General features: G+C 44.1%; 1 protein-coding gene across 1 annotated transcript in view; it reads left to right on the top strand.

The window, feature by feature from the left end:
- The window catches only part of LOC146348668 (fer-1-like protein 4), an 85,715-nt gene extending 61,687 nt beyond the window's left edge, over positions 1-24,028 (top strand). Inside the window, exons 36-45 of the mRNA XM_084853710.1 lie at positions 948-1,075; positions 3,220-3,390; positions 4,067-4,221; positions 5,509-5,687; positions 6,504-6,589; positions 6,882-6,980; positions 8,866-9,107; positions 13,714-14,000; positions 20,330-20,430; positions 21,909-24,028. Of these exons, the coding sequence (XP_084709836.1) occupies positions 948-1,075; positions 3,220-3,390; positions 4,067-4,221; positions 5,509-5,687; positions 6,504-6,589; positions 6,882-6,980; positions 8,866-9,107; positions 13,714-14,000; positions 20,330-20,430; positions 21,909-22,089 (1,629 nt within the window). The 3' untranslated portion in view covers positions 22,090-24,028. The remainder of the gene's footprint in view (positions 1-947; positions 1,076-3,219; positions 3,391-4,066; positions 4,222-5,508; positions 5,688-6,503; positions 6,590-6,881; positions 6,981-8,865; positions 9,108-13,713; positions 14,001-20,329; positions 20,431-21,908) is intronic.
- The last annotated feature ends 552 nt before the right edge of the window (positions 24,029-24,580 follow it).

The raw sequence follows: 24,580 nt of genomic DNA, 5'->3' as shown, positions 1-24,580 counted from the left end.
CCAACAAATGAATTCATAGCCGTCTCACAAATGCAGACCTCTGACAGTTGGGATTCCATTATCTCTGTTGGCATCTTCTTTGAGCAATAGCAAAGCTGATCTGCAAAGCATGTAATTGAAATGATAAAGATTCTGTCCTTTCAATTCAAGCTGCTACTTATTGATCTCCTAATAATTGTGTTTTCCATGAGTTTGAGGGTGAGATATTATAGAAGGAGTGGCCTCCTGAATTCCCATTCCTTCCAGCAATTTGTGACTGCTTGTGCTACAAATTGTGTGAGGTATTTCATTCTGAGATGCAAGTATGATTCTAAAGGTTCTGTATTTTACAGTGTCGTCATTTATGCAAATACATCATAAGTCCATTAACACAGTAGTTCTTCTTTCCCACTTTAGAATACTACAGTCCCACTGACATTCCCTTGTTTTTCTTTTGGGGAAACATGGGATTGGCTTAATTCTCAGGATCTGACAGTTCCATGTACTTGGGAAAAATATTTCTTCCCCTGGGTTGGATTGGCTAGTGACTCTTAGGATGTTTTGCCTGCCCTGTAGCATTTACTTTGACTTGCTTGCTTGCTGGAGCTTTCTGAAGCTATTGGTACTGCAGACACCTAACTTGTGGTGCATGTTGTTGGCTCTGCTCCTGCTCGGGTCTGATTGGTAGGAATTAATTTGTTGATAAGGGGGAAAGCAGCTAATCTGTGGATGGCCCTGTTTCATGGGGTTGCAATTGGTGGCTTTTGGTTCTCTTCTAGTTCTATGATTTTATAATTGTTGATGTTTTGATCGTGCAACACCTAGATATAAGTGTCATGTCCGTTATTCTTCTGTAGTAGTAGCTGTTCACGATGGTGTTTCCAGCCAAATTTGTGGAAAGCTTCTCCTGCAGCTGCTATATGACCTTGGGCCCTGTCAACTGTACAGTCTCACATTATGTGTTTTAGGCAACTAACCTGACTCCAGCAGACCCCAATGGCAAGGCAGATCCCTACCTTGTGGTTAAAATCGGTCACCAACAGAAAGACACCAAGGAACGATATATCCCAAAGCAACTCAATCCAGTTTTTGGAGAGTAAGGATGTGGTTTTATCTTGAATCAGAGTGACATCTTCTTCACATTGCTTCTTACAGACCCTGCTTTATCACTAGGTGACCCTAGACAGCTGCATAGGGTCACCATTTCAGAAGGTCCCTCCCACACACACACATTAAAGATACAAAAGGAAGGAATTTGTATTCCTAGCACCCACTAAGTGTAGATACATGCACTCTTCCAGAACGGCAGTGGAACAAATAAGGGCAAAGGGCTTGTTACTGAGTGTCCTTTTAGTTTGAATGTGCACCTTCAGGCATGCAACTTTGACACTTGGAGGGAACTTTTGAACATTGAGCACTGAGTGTTCCAAAGCTTGGCACCTTGAGGGATAAGGGGATTTGGAGATTAAAGACATAGCTGCTTAACCAAGAAGGGATTTATTGAAAGGAATTAAAACATACATTCAAAAGATCAGACTAAGGCAGAAGTCAGCAAGTACTTAGGAAACTTATATCACGTCAGACCATTGGTCCATCTAGCTAACCCAGTACTGACGACACTGACTGGCAATGGCTCTCCAAGTTCTCAGGCAGGGATCTTTCCTGCCCTACTTGGAGGTGCCAGGGATTGAACCTGGGACCCTCTACATGCAAAGCAGATGTTCTGCCACTGAGCTACAGCCCTTCCCGCAGAATGGAGATAACAAGGGGATTCCTTTCCCCATCTCCTCCCAAAGCCCACAGTAGCCTACAGCCCAGGGGGTGGTTTTTGGGGAGGGGGAGGGGCTTGGAAAAGAAATTAGGCTTCTTTAGGACAAAGAGTACTAGCTATTGGGCTATAAGGATGCTGTTTATATGCCCCAAATCTGAGTTTAATTATTAAAACTCAAACAGTAAAAAAAATACTCCTGTCTCAACTGGCTCACCAAAACTAACATGAACTGTGTGCTAGTTTGGGAGTAAACTGGACTTCTTCCTTCCAGTTTAAGCAGGAAAGAAAAAATTAACATGACACTGAATGCATTTACCTGTTGACTCTTCTAGGGCTAGCATTTGGAGCATAACTGTAATTGTGTGAGTGATATTTAGGGAGGGGAAGAGGTCAAGGGATTAAGTATAGAGAACAATGAGCACGCCAGAGAGGGATGGTGACCTTGTGCCATGTACACAGATCTGTTTTGATTGCCAGTCCTGGCTTTTAAGATGGCAAAAACTTTTCCTGTGCTTTCCCCCAAGCTGGAACAAAACCTCCTTTTCCAGGCACAGACTATCATGTCAAAAATAGCAGAATATCAGGGCATTTTGTAATAGACCAATGCTATATATGGAGATGCGAAGAGAAAGCTCACTGGAAAAGACCCTGATGCTGGGAAAGATCGAAGGCAAAAGGAGAAGGGGACGGCAGAGGATGAGATGGCTAGATAGCATCACCGATGCAATGAATATGAATTTGAGTACGCTCCGGGAGAGAGCGCAGGACAGGAAGGCCTGGCATGCTATGGTCCATGGGGTCACGAAGAGTCGGACACGACTTAACGACTGAACAACAACAATATATGGAGATAAGGAAGGGCACAGTGACAGTCAAAAGACTTGCAGAATGGAGGATGACAAAATGTCCCGTTCAGGGTTTTCAATGGCAGAAAGTGTTTCTGCCATTGGATGTACTGGGGTATGTGTGTGACTGGTACTGCCTTTACTAGGCACTTATATTAGATGATACAGAGGTAAAAAGGGGGAATGATACTATAGCAGGCAGTAAAGCAGGGTGCAGAACCTCTTTTAGCTCAAGGGCTGAATTTCATTTCAGAGAAGCTCTCAGGGGCCACATTCTAGGTGGGTGGGGCTGAGGGCAAAATAGGTGGGCCCAAACATATGAAGGACATCAGCATACTTTAGCTTAAAGTTCTTACTGCCAGTAACTAAGTGGCATTTCAAACTTTTAGAATGTGGGGGAGACACTCCACCCCAAATGGGAAAAAACAGATTGGGGAATGGGTTGGGTCCAGGGAAAAGGGGCCGTCGCTTCCTGGGGACCCACAGAGGGCCAGATTTCTTACCAGGATTTGAAATTTTGCAAACTTGCAGTAAAGGGATTGTGGTCTGGAGAATCTACTTCCGTATGCTCTGTTCTACCCTTTAGTTGCCCACTGATATATTCTCTCTTTCTCTCTCTTTCAGAGTGCTGGAGCTAAGCATATCCTTTCCCATAGAATCAGAACTCACTGTATCAATATTTGACCATGATTTGGTTGGATCTGATGACTTAATTGGGGAGACAAAGATTGACTTGGAGAACCGATTCTACAGCAATCATAGAGCCAACTGTGGGTTGGCCTCACAGTATGACATGTATGTACTAGAGAGTTTGAGTTGGCAAGGCAATGGTGAATCCCTCTTGTCATTTTGTTAGTATGTTTGTATATTATTTTGCAGACTCTTGCCCTTTTAAGTGGCCCGCAGCTATTCTGTAGCCTTCCCAAGGGAGCCTTTTATTCAGCCTCCCACAATGGGGAATAATACTCAATGCTCTCTGCTCTACAGGAGTGCCAGCACTAAGGGCTTCTTCACATGGACCTTTTATCCTGCTATTGAGATTGCTCACTCACGGAAGTTTGTAGGCCCTTTAGATGATGTGGGGAACCTCCAGGGTAACTCTTGCACTAAAAGACCTTTATTCCATTGTTTAAAATTTTGGAGATAATGAGCTCTTAAATTACCTTGCTTGAGTTTCCCTTGAGTTCCCTTATGAAACAAGGAAAAGCTGCAAGAAGAGGAGCTAGATTAATGAAACATATGGAAGACTCAGAGAAGGAGGAGAAGGAGGGGGAAAGGGGAGGAGGACAAGGAAGCACATGTAAAGGGAGTCCGTCGTGATCCTGTATTTAAAACAGAAGCAGGAAGCCCCATTTTAAAATGCGGGATTTTAGGCCGGTGTAGAGATGCTCTAAGATGAAATAAACTAGCTTGTTGTCCAAGTCTATGCCAATTAAAATGTAATATGTCTGAACTTGTTTGTACCTTACAGAGAAGGCTACAACATGTGGCGAGATGCTTTCAAACCCTCACATATTTTGGAGAGTTTGTGCAAGAAGAATGCACTCCTTTCAGCTGAGTACAGGCAGGAGGAAGTCAAAGTAAACAACAAGATTTTTAAGATCCCTCCTGAAGCTTTTCCTGAAGGTACAGGTCCATGCTTTTGGATGTAATTGTTTTTTCAACAATATGTTCTACTGGAGACTGAACATCTCTTTCCATCAGATCCTGGTGGTCATTTAATCAGGACCTTGTAACTTACTAGAAAATGTTCTGATCTGAAGTAGGCTTGATTAATGCCATTTTCTGTTAGGTTTACAATTCAGGGATTTGGTTCCCTGGGTGTTCTGCTGCAGCAGGCAAATGTTAACCTAAATGAGAGTTTATTCTTTTAAAATGTTTTAAATAGTCCTTCTACATTTTTGTTTGCATTCTATTTTTTCTCATGCACTAAACACTTCTATTTCTAGGAGTATGAAAACAGTGTAATTATTTCTAAATCAAGTGTGTTACTGTAAATTTGACTTCAGCCTTTTTTTTTTGCATCATACAATCCCAAATTATCTGCCAGAAACCCTCCATGGAGATAAATACTTAGGAGGAAAATCCCTGTGCATTTCTATCTATTCCTGGTAGCTTTCTAGAATATCCCCAAAAGGATGTTTCACTGGAGTGCCTTGATACTGTAAGCTTTCAAATATTTGAACTGCGTTTTCCTGATGATAGGTATGACAGGACTGATTCATATGCATCACTTCTTGTTCTTAATATTCAGTCTAATCACTATTAACATAATATTCTGATTTACATGACTAGCAAATGATCAAAAGGTTGAGTTATAAACAGGCTGAAAGAAGCTGGGTAATTTTCTTACTGGTTTCAGCCCTTCTGTATTTGACCTCTCTCCCTCCATATTTTTGCCTGCATAGATAATGTGACTATCAAAGGGCTGCGCTCTAATAGCTACATTAGGGCATGCTATGTGTGATCACTGAACAGCAGAAACCTCCTCCCGGCATATCACAAACGGTTTTTGAAAGTCTCCCTAGTATCAAAATGACTTTGCCATGTGGCATAAGAGGCTGCTGTTCAAGAAATACCAGCCCCAAATCCCCTTAGTTGATATAACTGGTTGTACACTTCTTTGGATCACAGCCATGGTTTCCCAGTCTCCCTGCTTGGGACTGCCGGGGTGTCATCTGCGAGGCCATGAAAGCCATCTCTAGCCTACCTTGTTGCAGACTTTCAAAACAGAGAGCTCAGTCCACTGGACTGGTAAAGTCACTGTTGCAAGGATGGCAGGTGGCCATATTGCTCCTCTGTGAATCCTAGACATTGGTGTATTGCTCTTCATTGGTTAATGATATTCATAGTTTAATGATGTACTGATTCTGACTCTCTTAAGGGTTTTTGCCTGGTTGTGTTACATTCTAGAAGCCTTTGTAAAAGACAAGAAAGAAAATGACGATGAAACCTGGTCTGCTTATGATGAGCACAAGGCTTTGTATGTTCTTCAGCACTGGGATGAAATGCCTGAGTATGGATACAAATTAGTACCAGAACACGTGGAAGTTCGATCCCTTTACAGTCCAGAGAACCCTGGTCTGCTACAGGTGAGCAAATAAAACAGGAAGTGTCCTACAGCCCTAAGCAATATAACAGCAATATTGGGTTGGACTTACTGGTGATAATAAATATATATAAAACAAAATCTAATGAGAACATGTTTTTTAAAAATCTGTGTAGTTTAAAAGCATACAGCTAAACAATAACAGAGAATACAGTATTATTGTGCTGAAAAAACTTACCCTTCCAAAAGTAACCAATACCAAATGGACCAAAAGCGTTTCAACATACGGTCTTCTTCAGTGGTCTAGTATAATTAGGACATGATCTGCACTGCTATATAAAAGGTATGCCAAAGAATGAAGAAATCATAGAATCATAGGGTTGGAAGGGGCCTACAAGACCAAGTCCAACCCCCTGCTCATTGCAGGAAGCCTGATTCCCTATATGTATGTGTTTGCATACATACGTTTGTTGATTCTTTGGCATACCTTTTATACACTTTTATACACTAATTGTACTATACTGTATGTCGAAATGCGTTTGGTCCAGACTTTATCATTAGATTTTGTTATACATATATTTATTATCACCAGTAAGCCCAACCCAGTTGTTTTGCTCCTACAGGTGAGACCAGAATGTTGATTTACTCATAGTACAGCATATTTTTACCTTGAAAGCTACTTGGTATACAATACATTAGGAATAGGGAACCTGTGACCTTCCAGATGTTGTTGGACTCCAATACCCATCAGCCCCATCCAGTATTACCAATGGCCAGGGGTGATGGGGTTTGTAGTCCAACCCCATCTGGAGGGCTATAGTTAAAAGTTCAAAAGACTTTGTTTCTTTCCTTTCCTCAGGGATCTCTCCACATGTGGATTGATATGTTTCCAAATGATGTCCCTGCACCACCTCCTGTTAACATCAAACCACGACTCCCAATCAGGTAAGGGCTTCTGTGAACAGGAGTGGGAGCCAGTTTCACAATTATTTATTTTTTGTCTCTATTGTCTGGGAGATCACACCAACATTTGGATGCTCTTTATGGTGCAATTATGGGTTTTCAAATATTGAATGATGCATTTGACATTCTTGTGTTCCGGTTCAGATTCTGGGTAGTCTGAGGCCTGAGCTTTGTAGGGGCTGCTCTTTATTCTTTGTATATAAAAAAAAGTCCAGGACTTAGAAAGAAATAAATTATATTTTAACCAGCTCTTGGCTTTTCTATTTCTTTCTAGTTATGAGCTACGTGTCATTATCTGGAATACAGATGATGTGGTCCTTGATGATGTCAATCCAATAACAGGAGTAATTTCCAGTGACATCTATGTAAAAAGGTACCCTAGCTGTGACAGGCTGAGACAGTCAGAAACAGAAACACATTCAGTGGAAGTCAAGCTTTATAACGATTTCCTTCTTAGACTAGACCAACATTCTACAACCTGGTGCCCTCCAAATATGTTGGACTACAACTCTCATACTCCTCAGCCAACATGAGGCTGGGGATGACGATAGCTGTAGTCAAGCATATCTGGAAGGCACCAGGTTGGGAAAGGTCTAAGGTCCATCTAGTCAAGTATTCTGTTTCCAATATATAGCTTCTCCACACCAGGCTTTTTATCCCACAACTTCACTGGGGCTTTTGCTTCTGGAATCTTTGTGGGATTAAGATTGATTCTCTACACAGCTGATTTTTCTTTCACTGCATAATGATACCTGCCATTTACACTGGTGGGTGGAGCCTGCTAGGATGTTATCAGATGTCAGCAGCATTGTACACCCATTGTACACTCCCTCTGGGGTAGTCCCTCCCCACTTTTGGCATGAACTTTTCCATTTCCATTTCCTTGCCTCTTCCTTTCACTTCCGCTGCCTCTGATCCCAACCTCAGCCATTTTTATATAGAATCCACAGTACTTTTGCAGCTTTGGAAGTCTGCTCTCCCCCCGCCCCACCACACACACACACACACACACACAGCAAATAGTTACACTTCTCTCATTTGTGTGTACATGGGGATTTAATAGAAAGGGGTCAAACTTTTCTGGGCAGCAACTGCAGAGTGGAGCAAAGCACCAGCCAATCCCATTGTAAAGTGCTGAAAGGAGGAGGAGGCAGCTGCAGCTGAAGTGGTTGTCTGGGGAGGAGGAGGTGTGGGAGACTCCCAACACTTTGTCATTGCTGACAGCACACCCATACATAGCAAATCGAATCACAGTGGCAGAAGTACACAGGCAGGCAGTCATGGTGTCATTGCCGAACTGCAAAAAATATCACATTTTCCCTGTTCAGAGAAAACAACAGTGGCTAGCTAGATAACTTGGAAGCTTACAAGCAGGGCATGAATGCAAGGGCCCTTCTCAGTTGATTTGTCCCCAACATCTGGTATGCATAGGTATACTGTTTGATGAATTCTCTAATCATTTGTTGCATCCTTCTCACTGATCTCAGTTACTTGGACCAAGTTACTAAAGGGTGTGATAGCAATTGATTTTGGACTGAGAGAGAGAGAGAGAGAGAGAGAGAGACCCTGCTGCTTTTGTAAAAATCATGTTTTGGGATCAAACTACACGTTAGGAAAATGTGAGGTTTGCATTGTGTCTTTTTCTTTTTTTAGTAGGAGCTTGGCTGGGCAGGCCCTGATCTTGATCAGGAACTCATGGGGGTTAAGGGGGATTTCACCCTTTCCCTTACATTGCAGTCCCAATGAAACTTCTCCCTCCCCCCCACTTCACAGGCTAATGGCAGCATCCCTCCATGGGCAAAAATACCTTTGGGGGATTCTGTCAGGACTGAAATATGAAGGGAAAATGGTAACCTCCCCCCACCCCCGCAGTCCTGATCCAAATCCCCTACCCACTTGGCTCTTCTTTTTTTAAGACATAAGCACAAAACCATGCATTTAATATGAGTAGTTTGGCCTTCAGTTAGTTTGTTGACTTTTCCTTTGTCCTGCTGTTTGGGACTGATCAGTTTAGCGGAAGTTGAATTTTTGACTGTGTAGAAAATTGATTTGGGTTGCAGGTTTTGTACCAATAAATATGCCCTTTAGCTGACGATGAGAGAGGATACACAAGTGCCTTCTTTGGGGTGAGCTGATACACATGTCTGGAAGCTGTGCGAGTGTGGATCTGCACTCTGTGTCTCCCATCTGCTTTAGCTGAATATTCAAATATCCTTATACTAAAACATTGGTAGACGCTAATGACAGTTCTTCTGCAGTTGGATCAAAGGGCTGGAGAAAGACAAGCAAGAAACAGATGTTCACTTTAACTCTTTGACTGGGGAAGGCAACTTCAACTGGAGGTTTGTGTTCCGCTTTGACTACCTCCCAACAGAGAAAGAGATAACGTACAAAAAGAAGGACTCCATCTTCTCCCTGGAGGAATCGGAATTCCGGGAACCAGCAGTCCTGGTCCTTCAGGTCTGGGACTATGACAGGATTTCAGCAAATGACTTTCTAGGTATCTTTTTTGCTTTTACTGAATTTGATGCTCACTGTGGTTTTACGCTTTTAAAAAAAAATGATTTTAAGACTTGAGGGACCTTTATGGGCAAAAAAGTGTGCTACAAATAATGTAAACTATAGGAAGAAGGTGAAAAGCTGACCCTAAACCTTCTAAAAAAACACACAACCCCTCTCCTTCTCTTCCCCCGGCTCATTTGAAATCCATTTAGCACCAAAATTCTGTTACCTAAAGGTGCAATCCTACGCATGTTTAGACAGAAAAGCATCCTACAACTTCCAGTTGGCTGGGGAATGCTGGAAGTTGTAGGACTTTTTTTTCTGTCTAAACATGCATAGAATTGTGCCCTAAGACTTCTAATCTGAACTGTGGATGTTGGCAGAGATCTGAAGAGGAACAGTTTATGAACCTAACGCTGCTTCAGAGTGCAAGTTCCCTAATGTCAGATGCACAGATAGATGACTTGCGAGCACATCTTTCTGTGGTCAATCTGTTTTTCACTGTCATTTATATAGTATTTATATGTAGCAAAGGCAGTCTAGTCCATATATGTCTAAATTCCCAGTATAACTATTAAAGCAGTGGGGTAAAAGGTAAAGGTAAAGGTGTCCCCAACCAGTTGTGTCCGACTCTAGGGTGCAGTGCTCATCCCCGTTTCTAAGCTGAAGAACCAGCGCTGTCCGAAGACACTTCCGTGGTCATGTGGCCGGCATGACTGAACACCGAGGTGCACGGAACGCTGTTACCTTTCCCGCTGAAGCGGTGCCTATTTATCTACTTGCAATTTCTTGCTTTCGAACTGCTAGGTTGGCAGGAGCTGGGACTGAAGACGGGAGCTCACTCCGTCACGTGGCACTTGGGTCTCGAACTGCTGACCTGCCGACCTTCCAGTCTGCAGTTCAGCGTCTTAACCACTAAGCCACCGCAGTCCCAAAAGCAGTGAGGTGGGGGGATGTGATTATGAAGTTAGCGCATCAGTAAGCAAGCACATGTTAAAACTCTATTCAAAGGATTCTTTCATTCACTGTTTCATATTGTTTAAATTCAGTTCCAGGCACCCTACTGATTAGGTTGCATGGAACTGAGTCAAAACAATATGGGATAATGAATAAAATTGTACAGATTCATTGGAACGAAACTGCATAAAAGGAAAACTAACATGCAGCACCATCTAGTGGATACAAAGGTACTTCAGAGACCTGAACTTCACTGATTCTATTGGGGCTCAGTTGCACTGATTCAGAACACAGTCTGCTCAGGTATCAATTACATTGAAATGATGCAAAGCTGCATTCCCTCTGGTGCCATCTTTAGCACATAGCTTATTTCCCCTTTCTGTTTCTCCTCTCAGGATCTACAATAGCCTTCTGCAGCCTGGTGCCCTCCAGATGTGTTGGTCTACAGCTCCCAGCATCCCCCAGCCAGCCTGGCTGGGGGATGCTGGGAGTTGCAGTCCAACACATCTGGAGGGCACCAGGTTGGGGGAAGGATCAGTGCTGGCTCCAGGTTTTTGAGGGCCCATGGGCAAGACACCCTCTAGGGGCACCCTCCCTCAGTGAGTCTACCTTCTCACCACTATTGTAACCAGCTTCTGTTGCTTCTCATCCCCTTTCTCATCATTGCTAGCGCTTGCTTGCTTGACAAAGAGCCAGTGAGCAAACAGGCAGTGGCATCTGTTGCTCCTCCTTCTCACCCCCACTACTGTCTGGGCCAGAGTGAGAGGCAGGTGAATATGCAGGATGCAGTGATGAGCAAGAGGAACAAGTCGAAGGAGCTCTTATCAGTGGGGCCCCTATTGGGGTGTGGGTCCTCAGCAGGTGTCCAACCATGTCTACCCTTGACGACAGCCCTGAGAAGGTTGATCCACAGCAATCTGATTTATTATTTATTGTGTTTATTTATTTATTTACAATATTTATATACCGCTCCACATCAAAAGATTTCGGAGCAGTGAACAACAAGAATAAAAAGAATAAAACACCAGGTTAAAACCGTTAAAACATTTTATAAAGACAAATTCAATAAGGTTGAATTTAATAACCTGCAGCTGGTCACTCAAGGAAGGCCTCTCAAAATAACAATGTCTTCAGGAGGCGCTGAAAGGAACACAACATTGGCGCCTGCCTGACCTCCAAAAGCAGGGAATTCCAGAGGATTGGGGCCACCACACTGAAGGCTCTTTTCCTGGTGGACTCCAACCAGGCCATGGGTCCATGTGGAACCACCAGGAACATGGCAACAAATTACATACTAACAAATTTAGGGTTAGGTGAAATGTTTTTAACCATGGAAGATGTAACATTCTAGGTTAGCTGGGATATCAAGAACTCCTTTAATAAGAAACAAGATGTTGTGTGGTTGTCAGGCAGAGCTCATCTCAGCAGTCTGGGTCAAGCCAGTAGCCAAGACTGAAGAGTTGTCAGAACTAAAGGGCAAACCAAGAGACAGGGTCAGGAAGCAAGCCAGGACTGAAGCATAAACAAGGATAAAGGAACACGCCAGACTTCAGGAAGGCCTTGTTGTCTGAAGGCTCAGTTCGAACAGGAAGTCCTCATGTATTCCTTCCTGTACAGGAGGATCCAGTGGTCAGCCAGGATGGGCAGAGTCAGACCAGGGCTGAAGGTACTTTACTGAGAAGCTGCCACTTGCTACTCAGTTTTTCACCACATGGGGGAGCTGTACACAGGTCCAGAAGCTCCCGATATATTGGTGTGCAAATCCACCCTTGAGGATGGGGTTTGTTCAGGACTGACTGTCAGGAACAGTTCTTCGGCCCCCCTCAGCAATGGAGCGCTTTCAGATGGGAGGCTTGTAGTGCTAGCTATGAAAAGACATTGTGGAGCTCTTCCGTCTTTTCTTTCTTAATGTTTACGGAAAGAAAAGAGGCAGAAGAAGCAGTAAGAAGACATGGGAGGGTTACACATGAAAGCCATTGTAAAATTGCATGAAAGAGGCAAGGTGATTGCACAATAATAGCCTTGTCTGGAAGCACCCTAAGAATACAGGCTCACTTGAGCTTCCTAACATTCCAGCTCCTAGAACCTCAGATAAAAGGAACAAGGAAAAGGCTGCTGATAAGTTGGTCAATTGTTCCTGGGGTATGCCTCGAATCTGCTTTCTGACTCTTTGTTTCCTTTGCCTTGCTCTTCCCTGACTTCCCCAGAATACTGTCCGGAGCGCCCTTGCTGCCTTCTGAAATCCTCAGGTAGCCATAATCAACATGCAGACAATAGGGCTCTTTTCCAAGGCTTTATTTCAATTCAACCTAATGACACTTACAGATGCTAATTGCCTGAACCTAAGAGGAAAACTTAAGGGAGCAGCCTACCAGGGGATTCTAGCCTTAGGGAATCAGTTGGTCTCTGGGGGGAAAGGGTGGGAAGCCTCTGAACTTAAGGGCTAGGAGGAGAGAGTCCACCCCTTTCCCGTGGGGCATTGGGGCGCAGCTGTTGTTGTCACGCCAAGTGGGCTGAGCGCCTCCCCTCAGCGCCCACAACCTCCCACTTGTCTCTGCACCGTGCCTCACATCTAGAAGCTCCAGTTGTCCCTCCCTCTCCCTGCCAGGGTCACTGTCACTCTCAGGAATGCGAGCAGGAAGGGACTCTCCCTCCAGCTCCCTCCACCTGAACAGTGAAGGGGTTCCTTTCCCACGGTTTCTATCTCTTCCTCAGAATCAGAACTGCTTTGGGGTTCTATGGGCTCTGATCCAACCCTGACAAATACCACCTGGTTCTGAGCACACGTTCCCTGTTGATTGGCCCTTTGCTTCCCTGCCATCCATGATGCCTAGGACTAAAGTTGTCTCCTGATACTGACTAATTGATGCGTTTCAGTTCACAAGGAGTTTTTCCTCCAAGTCAGATTGACAATGACCTCAGACTTTTCATGCCTTCCACTTGTGTGTATGGTGTGTATGGCTTGTCTCGTTTGATGTGTTATCTCAAACCAACCTACCTACCTTGCATGCAGTTTTCTGCAGTGCATTTTCTCACTACTTGTTGTCTTATCTCCAGAGGGCTGATGGATGGAGGCTCCTGTCTTGAGCAGGGACTGGTTGAACTAGGTGAATGAATGGTCTAGTCCAAAGGTGATTCCTATAACAATGTTGGATTCTATACATTGTTTCATACCCTAATACAGGGGTGATGAACCTCAGACCCACAGACCAAATTTGAACCCTGGGTCCCAATCCAGACCTTTGGGGTTCTCTAGGTGGCCACACCCTCTTGCCCTGGACCCACCTACTTTCCCTCAACCACCATTTGTTTGGTGGTTTTCTGGCTTTTGCGTGTTTTTTCCCCACTCTAAAGTGTTGAAATATCTCTCCTAAGACTTAGTTACTGTCAGTAAGAGCTTTAAGCTAAAATGTGCTTGTATTTTGGCTCCACCTTCTTTCCCCTTGGCCACCACCCACCACTGGAATGCAGCGCCAGAGAGCTTCTCTGAAATTTAATTAGGCCCTTGGGGTTTGACACCCCTGCCCTAATAGCTGCAAGCAAAATTCCTCTCATTCCCTATGAAGTTTCAGCCATCTTGGGAATTGCCTACTATCTTATATAAATGGCCAGTGTCTGAGGTTCTGTCTTCTTTGCTGTGTTTCTAGGGGCCATTGAGTTAAAGCTAAATGACATGGTGAGAGCTGCCAAGAGTTCAGAGCAGTGCACCATCAAGATGGCCAAGGAGAAGGCCGTGCCCCGTTTTTCCATCTTCCGAAACAAACGGATGAAAGGCTGGTGGCCCTTCATCAAACTGAAAGGTCAGGAAGACATTGAAAGGGAAGAGAGGGAGGCTAAGCAGAAGAAAAAGAAGAAGAAGAAGAAGTGGAGGAGCTCAGTAAAGCCAGAAGACATTGAGTTTTCAGATCCTAGTGGAAACATCTTCATCCTAACGGTAAGAAAATATGCAGCTGTAGGGAAGGGTCACCTGAAGGACTCATGGGCACAGGCACAAACACAGCCATGTGAAGGTTCCCATTACTGAAGGGAACCCTTACTGGCCTGGTGGCCTCCTAATGCACTGAGGTCTTCAAGAGAAGTCCCAGTCCCTATTTGAGGACAGGGTGGTAGGAATGAGGGTCAGGGCTTTCTTATCAGCAATGGTGCTTTCTTTTGGAATTCCACCCCCCCACCCTCCGGGAAATTTGCCAGGCCAGTTCTGTCATCACCTTTCAGACATGAGTTAAAATAACATCATTCTAACAGGTATTTTGTGACAAGAGGCAGGTGGTTGGTGTTAATTAAAAACTGAACTGATAGTATTTTACCTGCTGTCGTGTGCTCTTTTTTAGTTCTAGTGGGTTATAAGTATTGCTTTAATTGCAGACCTTTTAAAAATTTAATTACTATCTTAAATAGTTTTGTTGTGATCTAATAAAATGTCCCCTTCATGGATCGCTGCCTTGTTGTGGTGAAGGGGCTTGCGTAACTCAGTGAAGCCATAAGCTATGCCGTGCAGGGCCACCCAAGACGGACAGGTCATGGCAGAGAGTTCTGACAAAATGTGGTCCACTGGAGAAGGAAATGGCAACCCACTCCAGTATTATTGCCAAGAAAACCCCATGGAACGTATCACAAGGCTAAAAGATATGACGCCGGAAGATGAGCCCCTCAGGTCGGAAGGTGTCCAATATACTACTGGGGAAGAGCAGAGGGAATTTCCAAGTAGCGCCAGAAAGAGTGAAGCGGCTGGGCCAAAGCCGAAAGGACACTCAGCTGTGGATGTGTCTGGTGGTGAAAAGAAAATCCGATGCTGTAAAGAACAATATTGTTTAGGGACCTGGAATGTCAGATCAATGAATCAAGGTAAGCGAGAGGTGGTCCAACATGAGATGGCAAGATTGAACATTGACATCTTGGGAATCAGTGAACTAAAATGGACAGGCATGGGCGAATTTAATTCAGGTGACCATCATATCTACTACTGTGGGCAAGAATCCCTTAGAAGAAATGGAGTAGCACTCATAGTCAACAAAAGAGTGGGAAAAGCAATACTGGGGTACAATCTTAAAAACGATAGAATGATCTCAGTACGAATCCAAGGCAAACCATTCAACATCACAGTAATTCAAGTCTATGCCCCAACCACTGATGCCGAAGAAGCTGAGGTTGATCGGTTCTATGAAGACCTACAACACCTTCTAGAACTAACACCAAAAAAAGATGTCCTCTTCATCATAGGGGATTGGAATGCTAAAGTAGGAAGTCAAGAAATCACCGGGATAACAGGCAGGCATGGCCTTGGTGTACAAAATGAAGCAGGACAAAAGCTAATAGAGTTTTGCCAAGAGAACACGCTGATCATAGCAAACACTCTTTTCCAACAGCACAAGAGGCGACTCTACACATGGACATCAGCAGATGGTCAATATCGAAATCAGATTGATTATGTCCTTTGCAGCCAAAGATGGAGAAGCTCTATACAGTCAGTCAAAACAAGACCTGGAGCTGACTGTGGCTCAGATCATGAGCTGCTTCTTGCAAAATTTCAGCTTAAATTGAAGAACGTAGGGAAAACCACTAAACCATTCCGGTATGACCTCAATCATATCCCTGATGAATATACAGTGGAGGTGAGGAATAGATTTCAGGGATTAGACCTGATAGACAGAGTGCCTGAGGAACTATGGACGGAGGTCCGTAACATTGTTCAGGAGGCAGCAACGAAATCTATCCCAAAGAAAAAGAAATGCAAGAAATGCAAGAAAGCCAAGTGGCTGTCTGATGAGGCTTGACAAGTAGCTGAGGAAAGAAGGGAAGCGAAAAGCAAGGGAGAAAGGGGAAGATATATCCAACTGAATGCAGAGTTCCAGAGAATAGCAAGGAGAGACAAGAAGGCCTTCTTAAATGAACAATGCAAAGAAATCGAGGAAAACAACAGAATGGGAAAGACTAGAGATCTCTTCAAGAAAATTGGAGATCTCAAAAGAACGTTTTGTGCAAAGACGGGCATGATAAAGGACAAAGAAGGCAGGGTCCTAACAGAAGCAGATGAGATTAAGAAGAGGTGGCAAGAATACACAGAAGAACTATACAGAAAAGATCTTAATGTCCCTGATAGCCATGATAGTGCGGTCACTGAACTTGAGCCGGACATCCTCGAGAGTGAAGTCAAGTGGGCCTTAGGAAGCATTAGTAACAACAAAGCTAGCGAAGATGACAGTATTCCAGCTGAGCTATTTAAAATCCTAAAAGATGATACTGTTAAAGTGCTGCATTCAATATGCCAACAAATTTGGAACACTCAACAATGGCCGCAAGACTGGAAAAGGTTAGTTTACATTCCAATTCCAAAGAAGGGCAACGCCAAAGAGTGTTCAAACTACCGCACAATTGCGCTCATTTCACATGCCAGCAAGGTGATGTTCAAAATCCTACAAGCTAGGCTTCAGCAGTATGCGAACCGAGAACTACCGGAAGTACAAGCTGGGTTTCGAAGAGGCAGAGGAACTAGAGATCAAATCGCCAATGTTCGCTGGATCATGGAGAAAGCAAGAGAATTCCAGAAAAACGTCTATTTCTGCTTCATTGACTACGCTAAAGCCTTTGATTGTGTGGATCACAACAAACTGTGGCAAATTCTTAAAGTGATGGGAGTACCAGACCACCTTACCTGTCTCCTGAGAAACCTGTACCAGGGTCAAGAAGCAACAGTAAGAACCAAACATAGAACAACCAATTGGTTCAAAATTGGGAAAGGAGTACGACAAGGCTGCATATTGTCACCCTGCTTATTTAACTTATATGCAGAGTACATCATGAGAAATGCTGGGTTGGATGAATCACAGGTCGGAATTAAGATTGCTGGGAGAATTATCAACAACCTCCGATATGCAGACGATACCACCCTAATGGCAGAAAGCGAAGAGGATCTAAAGAGCCTCTTGTTGAGGGTGAAAGAGGAGAGTGCAAAAGCTGGTTTGAAACTCAACATTAAAAAAACTCAGATCATGGCATCTGGCCCCATCACTTCCTGGCATATAGAAGGGGAAGAAATGGAAGCAGTGACAGATTTTATTTTCTTGGGCTCCAAGATCACCACAGACGGTGACTGGAGCCATGAAATTAAAAGATGCTTGCTCCTTGGTAGGAAAGCTATGGCAAACCTAGACAGCATAATAAGAAGCAGAGATATCACCTTGCCGACAGAGGTCCGTCTAATCAAAGCTATGGTTTTCCCAGTAGTAATGTATGGCTGTGAGAGCTGGACTATAAGGAAGGCTGAGCGCCGAAGAATTGATGCTTTCGAACTGTGGTGCTGGAGAAGACTCTTATGAGTCCCCTAGACTGCAAGGAGGTCAAATCAGTCAATCCTAGAGGAAATCAACCCTGAGTGCTCATTGGAAGGACAGATAGTGAAGCTGAAGCTCCAATATTTTGGCCACCTAATGCGAAGAGAAAACTCTCTGGAAAAGACCCTGATGCTGGGAAAGACTGAAGGCAAAAGGAGAAGGGGACGACAGAGGATGAGATGGCTAGGTAGCATCACCGATGCAGTGAATATGAACTTGAGCACACTCCGGGAGAGAGCGCAGGCCAGGAAGGCCTGGCGTGCTATGGTCCATGGGGTCACGAAGAGTCGGACACGACTGAACGACTGAACAACAACAAATAAAATGCCTTGAGGGGCCCCACTGGGATGTATGTTGGGAATTTATTTATCTTTAATAAAGAAATGAATAAATAAGGAAGAAACAATATTTATTTATACCATTCTGTTTTGGTTCTAAAAACAGAACTACACAAGGCAGCTATCAACATAAAATAAAAACCCACATAATCTAAAATAAAGATAAGATATATTAGTAGATAAAAAATAAAATGTCTAAAAATTTAAAGGAAGAGAGCCAGAAAAATATCAAACTTGTTGGATCAAAGGCCCACTGAAGTAAAGACATTTTAACAAGATAGTGGAATGCTGTCAGAGAAAGGGCCAAACAAATCTCTCGGGACAGGGAGTGACAAAACCTGGGTTCCACCACCAAGGAGGCTGTGTCTTGTGTTCCCGCCAACCATACTCTGGATGGAGACAGGACATGCAGGAGGGCCTCCTGCTCTGAACAAAGTGTATAGGCAGGATCTTACAGGAGGAGATGGTTTTTCGGGTATCCTAGGGTGTGTTTCCATGCTATCGGCTTCACTTTGTTTGCAACTTTGTTGCAATGTTTCCCCTATCGCAGCTTCTCCTTTTCCAGTTTCCACAATGCTTAACATCCTGGCTTATCATCACTACAGCATGGGGCTCTGGGAGGAGTCTGGGTGGAGTCTGGGTTGGGTCTGATGACCTCATCCATGTCCCTGCCTCCTTGGCCATGTTTCCAGGACAACGGAAGGAGAAGCAAATGGACGAGTACGGGATTTTTAAAAAGGAATCAGCTTTGCTGTGAAGAGAGGCTTCCCCCCTCTCCCCACCTTTCCCCTTTCCTCTGAAAGTCCAGATGCACCTGCATTTCAGGAGCAAGCCTCATTTAGCACAATGGGAGTTACTTTCAAGTAGACACACATATGCTTGTGAGGGGAAAGAGCGGGGGGGAGAACACAAAGAGGGAAACTAGCCCCCTTTTTAAACTGGAGGACCTCATTGACCACAATGGGAGTTATTTCTGAAAAGACAGTAATGGGTTTGTTGTGGGAAACAGAGCGAAACCAGCCACCATTATAACACACATGATCTCCATACAGAAGCTGTGAATGAATTACATCTGAAGGCAATGGACCAAAGCCTCGCGAGATCACGCTTAATTGCATTTAAGGAACTGGGCGTAAAAGTGTGCCATTTGAATTGAGGGGGAATTTCTGTAAGTTCTGATGTAGGCATTCAAAGGCAAGCCTCATTAAGCACAATGGAAGTTACTTCTGAGGAGACACTAATGGGTTTGTTGTGGGAGCATAGTAAAGACAAAGACGGAATCTAGCCCCATTGTAACCCACAGGATAGCTATAATGAAGCTGCGAAGTATTTCTTCCTAAGGCAATTCCTCGGAACCTCGCTTGGTTGCTTAAATGCATTTAAGGAATTGGGCTTTAATGTGTGCCATTTCAATTGAGGGGGAATCTCAGCCTCATCCACCTCAATGGGAGTTACTTTTGAGGAGACGCGAATGGGTTTGTTGTGGGAAAGAGAGCGAAACCAGTCCCCATTTTAACACACAGGATCTCTTTATAGAAGCTGTGAATGAGTTATGTCCTAAGGCGATGGACTGAAGCCTCGAGATCGTGCATTTAAAGAATTGGGCTTTGATATGTGCCCTGTCAGTTGAGGGGCTTCTCTGTAGTTCTGTGGGCATTCAGGGGGCAAGCCTCATTCAGCACAATGGGAGAAAAAAAAACCCTGACTGGGGTCATGGGCTGTGTTCTGGTGCTGATTTTCAATGATGTTTTAAAAGTTAGTCCCTTGGCATCCTGCTCCAAAATGGCGATGAAAAGGCTGGGCTACATGCCCCATGGGCAGGACTATGATACCAGACCCAGTGCGATTGTGGAAACAGGTCAGTAATGGAGCCGCCATAAGTGGGAAAAGTCAGACTATAAGCAGTCTCAGAAGAAGCAGTTTTTCAGCAATAAAATGCAGCGCTGGGGCTGAATGGCCACAACGTCATGGAAACAGAGACCTCGTGGTGCAGCCAGATTGGAGTAATTTGCTTGTGGAAACACAGCCCTAGACCCAAGCTAATCTAAACAAACATGGAGGGTTGCTTGAAAGAACCATGGTGTGCACAGCAGGGCTATTGAACCTCAGGCCTGCCTGGAGTCCCATCCACTTCCTGGTTTCCCAGATGGGAATGCCCCCTTCCCCCAAACGCCAACCGTTTGGTGGTTTCCCAACTTTTGCAAAGGAGTTTCCCATTCTAAAAGGTTGAAGTGCATTTCCCAAGACTTTGTTACCGGCCGTAAGAGCTTAACGCTAAAATATGCTAGTATTTTTTTGGTGTTTTGGCCTTGTCCCCTTTGCCTTTAGCAATGTTCACACTTTTTTTGTAAGAAGAAGGATAAATCCAGGAGCAAACATTTCCCCTGTTCTTGATAGTGAATTTGATTATTTTACAGCTGGCTGTAAAATTGCTATGTAAATAAGCTGGATTCCCTAGAAATAAGCTGTATGGGAGAACGATTTTGCCTATCAGTGGTCAGTTCTTTTGCATTGGTCAAGCTAGAGTTTTCATTGCACAGTCAGCAAACTCTTTTAATATGTCAGACACTTGTCTATGGTGTGTTTCTCTTCAGGGAAAAGTCGAAGCTGAATTCCAGCTACTGACCATAGAGGAGGCTGAGAAGACCCCAGTTGGTCTGGGACGGAAAGAGCCAGAACCCCTGGAGAAACCCAAGTAAGTACCTATAGGTTTGGAAATGGTCAAGCTATGCTTCCAGCTTGTTCTGCTTTGCTATCCACATGGTGCCAGTGAAAAGGCATGGTGGGTTTAGGCTCCCTGGAATCATATTCTTTGGGTCCATGTGGAGAGAGTTGATCAGAGGATTGGAGTGTTCTTATGGAGTGTGGCCTACTTGCAGACAAAGGTCCTGATGCTTTGCTGTGCTGTACTCAAATGTTTTGAGTGTCACCTTGCACCCAGATGAGTGCTCCGTGCATCAGAAGATGTAGGAAAAGAGGCAAGGAAGAGGCACCCTACATTTACTGAGAATCAAAGTATGCCCTTTAAAATCACAGTTCTGCTGTAGCTGCCCAGTTTATTGCCCACAAACATTAATTCATAATAAAGTAGTGAATAAAATGGGATGCATTAATTTAATTGGAACATACTTTGTTAATTGGCAACATGATTCAGTACAAAGGATCATTTGCTCCTTAGGTGTTAAATTACAGAATATTAAATTAGACCAATTAATGGAAGATAAGGATACCAATGGCCACTAGTCATGATGACTATATACTACTTCCAGCAGGGGTACAGAACCTCTTTCAGCCTGAGGGTCAAATTCCATACTGGAGAAGATCTCAGGGGCTGTATTCCATGTGATGGGCAGGGCCAAAGGGTGGGGCCAAAATACAAAACAAATACTAGGATATTTTAGCTCAAAGCTCTTCGTGCCAGTAATTAAGCCTTTTAGAATGAGGAAAAGGCATGCAAAAGCTGGGAAACCACCAAGTGTGTGTGTGTGTGGTGGGTGTGTGTTTGTTGGGGGTGCAGTGGGGAACCACCTGATTATGTGGGGAAAGGGGATTCCAGATGGGAGAATGGAACCAATTACCTGGGAAGGTGGTGGGCTCTCCCACACTGGAGGCCTTCAAGACGAGGCTGGACAGCCATTTGTCAGGGATGCTCTGACTTGGATTCCTGCACTGAGCAGGGGGTTGGACTCGATGGCCTTGTAGGCCCCTTCCAACCCTACTATTCTATGATTCTGTGATTCTATGAATCCCATCTGGGGAATCCTGGAGGACCAGATGGGGACCCATTAGGGCTGGATTTGTCCCCCAAGCCTGAGATTCAACACCCCTGATGTCAAGGACTGGAGGCAGCAAGCCTCTGAATACCAGTTCCTGGGGAACAATAGGAAGATTGGGCTGTTGCCCTCCCGTCCTGTTAGGGGGCTTCCCATAGGCATCTGTTTGGCCACTGTGGTGAACAGGATGCTGGACTTGATAGGCCCTTGGTCTGATCCAGCAGGGCTCTCCTTACGTTTTTAATAAAATACAGTTGTTCAGGGATGTAGGCCGATCTGTCTTGATTGTGATATTTAGCACTTTACTATTTTTAATTTGTGGGTGGTTAGCAGTGTGCTACTTTGCTGTTACATCGCCGCCCCAACCTACACTGAATTTTTCCCCATCTTTCCTCTCTAGCCGTCCAAAAACATCCTTCAACTGGTTTGTGAACCCCATGAAAACGTTTGTCTTTTTCATTTGGAAACGGTACAAGAAGTACATAATTGCATTGCTAATTATTGCAATTGTGACCATATTCTTGGTTCTCCTTCTCTACACAATGCCTGGATACATCAGTCAGAAGATAATAAATGGCTAAGCAAGGTGTCTCTCCTCTCAACTCCCCTCCAACTTGCGAGTTGATAAAGAACGATAACAGTGACTTCTGTACCAAAGATATTGAGAGTTATGTGCAGGTGGTTTATTGTGCCTGGAGCACTTTGAAAATGCATCTGTCAGTGAAAAGGAAAAACTGCCCATATCTCAGCAGAAATCAGACTGCCTGCTTACATCTGTGATGTGAGGACAATCGTTTCTGAAGGAACTTTGGAATTATTTGTCTTGCATGTTGGTTGCTCGGAAGATTCATTCATATGGAACTGGCTCTGTGGCTCTTTATGGCTAAAATAATCTCAAGCACCAAAGAAGGGACAAGGGAGGCCACCAATAGCAATGGGTGTAGAAGCACTGAAACCCAGCCATACGGGAGGGGATTTATACTTTTATGCCATTGCTATCTGCATTCCCAAATCATCAGTCTGGTGGAAAAATTAAAATGTAACAGTGGATTTCACAGAGCTGAAACCATTAAACAACATAAAATCTTAATGAGGGGGTAGTTGGATCAAGATTTTTAATAGGTAAAACAACATATACCAATCATTCAGTTACCATTTTACTGTCATTCAAACAGTAATTCAGGCAGGCCAGTTTTAGCCATGTGAAAGAACATACAATTTTTCAAGGTAGGTTAAAAAATGGCAAGGAATGGACAATTCCATAATTGCTTGTACGCATCCTATCATATACATGGTGCTGAACAACAGCAGAGCAGAATATCGGTCTAGTACATGTCTGTACAACCTGTGACCCACTGAGTTGAACATAGTCCATTGGCTATCTATGTTGCCCCACCAGGGTCCTGCCTGGATTTGGAAAAATAGTGGAGGTAGCAAGCATCTGGCAAGCCACAATAGATGACTGGCTGAACTGTGTTTGGCTTGATGTGAAGGCCCTGAATGGCTTGTATAGATAATAAAGCAGTATGACCCCCAACCGCATTTTCTCTCTAGTGCAAGGATGGGCAACATGTGTCCTGTGATCCACAGACAACCCCCTAACCTTTTTTGTGGTCCCTGCCGCTGCCACCCCTGCCATCAGCATATTTGCTGATATTTGCACCCGCTGCAGAGCCAGCGAAAAGAATAAAATTGGAGGTTTGCCACCAAAATTTGCAAGCAAAAAATATAAATGTTACTTTAAAGCAAGGCAAGTGAGGAGCGCACACCTTGTTTCCAAGCAACATCGCGCATGTACCTTGTTTTAAAGTCCAGTTTACCCTTTTTTGCTGCTACTGCAAAATCGGTGGCAGTTCCAAGGAGGGGTATGACCCTCAGTGGGTTCCTGGGGCAGGGGGAAATTGGCTCCTAGACCCACAGAAGTTCCCCACCCCTGCAAGTGGGTAATGGTATGATAAGAAATATACATGGTATCCAGATTCAGAGGAGTGGGCCTGTGCCGCTGTTCATTCCACTTGGTGGAGCAGGGCAGCTAGAACTTGGAGTTGCTCTTCTAACAATCTAATAATATTTATTTAAAATGTTCAGAAATTGTGGGGATGGGGGGTATTTTACACCTCAACTTCACAGGTACTGTCCAATAGGTGCCTGTGATCTTTGTGTAACCTCAGTACATGAAACAATGGATTAGCATGATCTTGTGAAAAAATCACATTTCCCAGTAACTAGATATTACACTTTAAGTACTGAGAAAATGTGGCATCTTAGCAACAAAAAACCTGTCTTCTCTGCATGTCCTTAATAAATCTGTGACAATTGCCCTTCAACTGACCTCTAGCCGTCCACGATTGTACAAGCTGAAATGCTGCCTGTTCCTTGTCACATTGTGATATAGTGACTTTGACATAACGATTTTTGTTGTTCTTATAGAGTCGAATCTGAATTTATTTTACTGAATCATTTGAATATGACTTGTCTTCCTTGCACTTTTTAATAAACAACACTGACAATTTACAAATTAACAGCTTCAGGGGTTGATATTTTTACAGATATATTTCCTGATACAACCAAAGTGATTCACATGTAGAAGCAGGTTTTCACCTGCAGATCTGTTCTGCTCCATCACAACAGGCTGGTGTGTGTGTGTGTGTGTGTGCGTGCGCCGGCTCAAGAGAGAGAGAGAGAGAATATGCAGCAACCTCCCTGTGCCCCCAATATAGTAGATGAAAGAGTGCAGTGTCAGTGCTGTGAGGCACTTCTGAGGGTAGACCTACTTGTTACAAAGGAAACTGATTCTTAATCCTCTGTTTCTTTATAATGCCCTTGCAGGCTGGGTGGTCATTTGCAAAGAAGAATGAGCAGGTAGCAGATTGTACTTAACCCTTCCCTATCTCCAGCCAGATGAAAATGGCCCGGGGCCACTTGTAGGGAAGAACTGGTAGATATGTGATGGGCTACATACCCATATTTATTAGTGGCCTGGCTGCAAACAGAAGCAGGAAATTGGCATCTTGGAACAACAACAACAACAAGTCTCATGTGGTGAACACTGAATGTCTGGGAAGTCTGGAG

Source organism: Heloderma suspectum, chromosome 4, assembly GCF_057233095.1.
Source record: "Heloderma suspectum isolate Gila_16-S chromosome 4, 16-S_ref, whole genome shotgun sequence".
Classification (NCBI taxonomy): Eukaryota; Metazoa; Chordata; class Lepidosauria; order Squamata; family Helodermatidae; genus Heloderma; species Heloderma suspectum.
The sequence above is the reverse complement of the archived record's forward strand: the minus strand, read 5'-3'. Positions and strand labels throughout refer to the sequence as shown.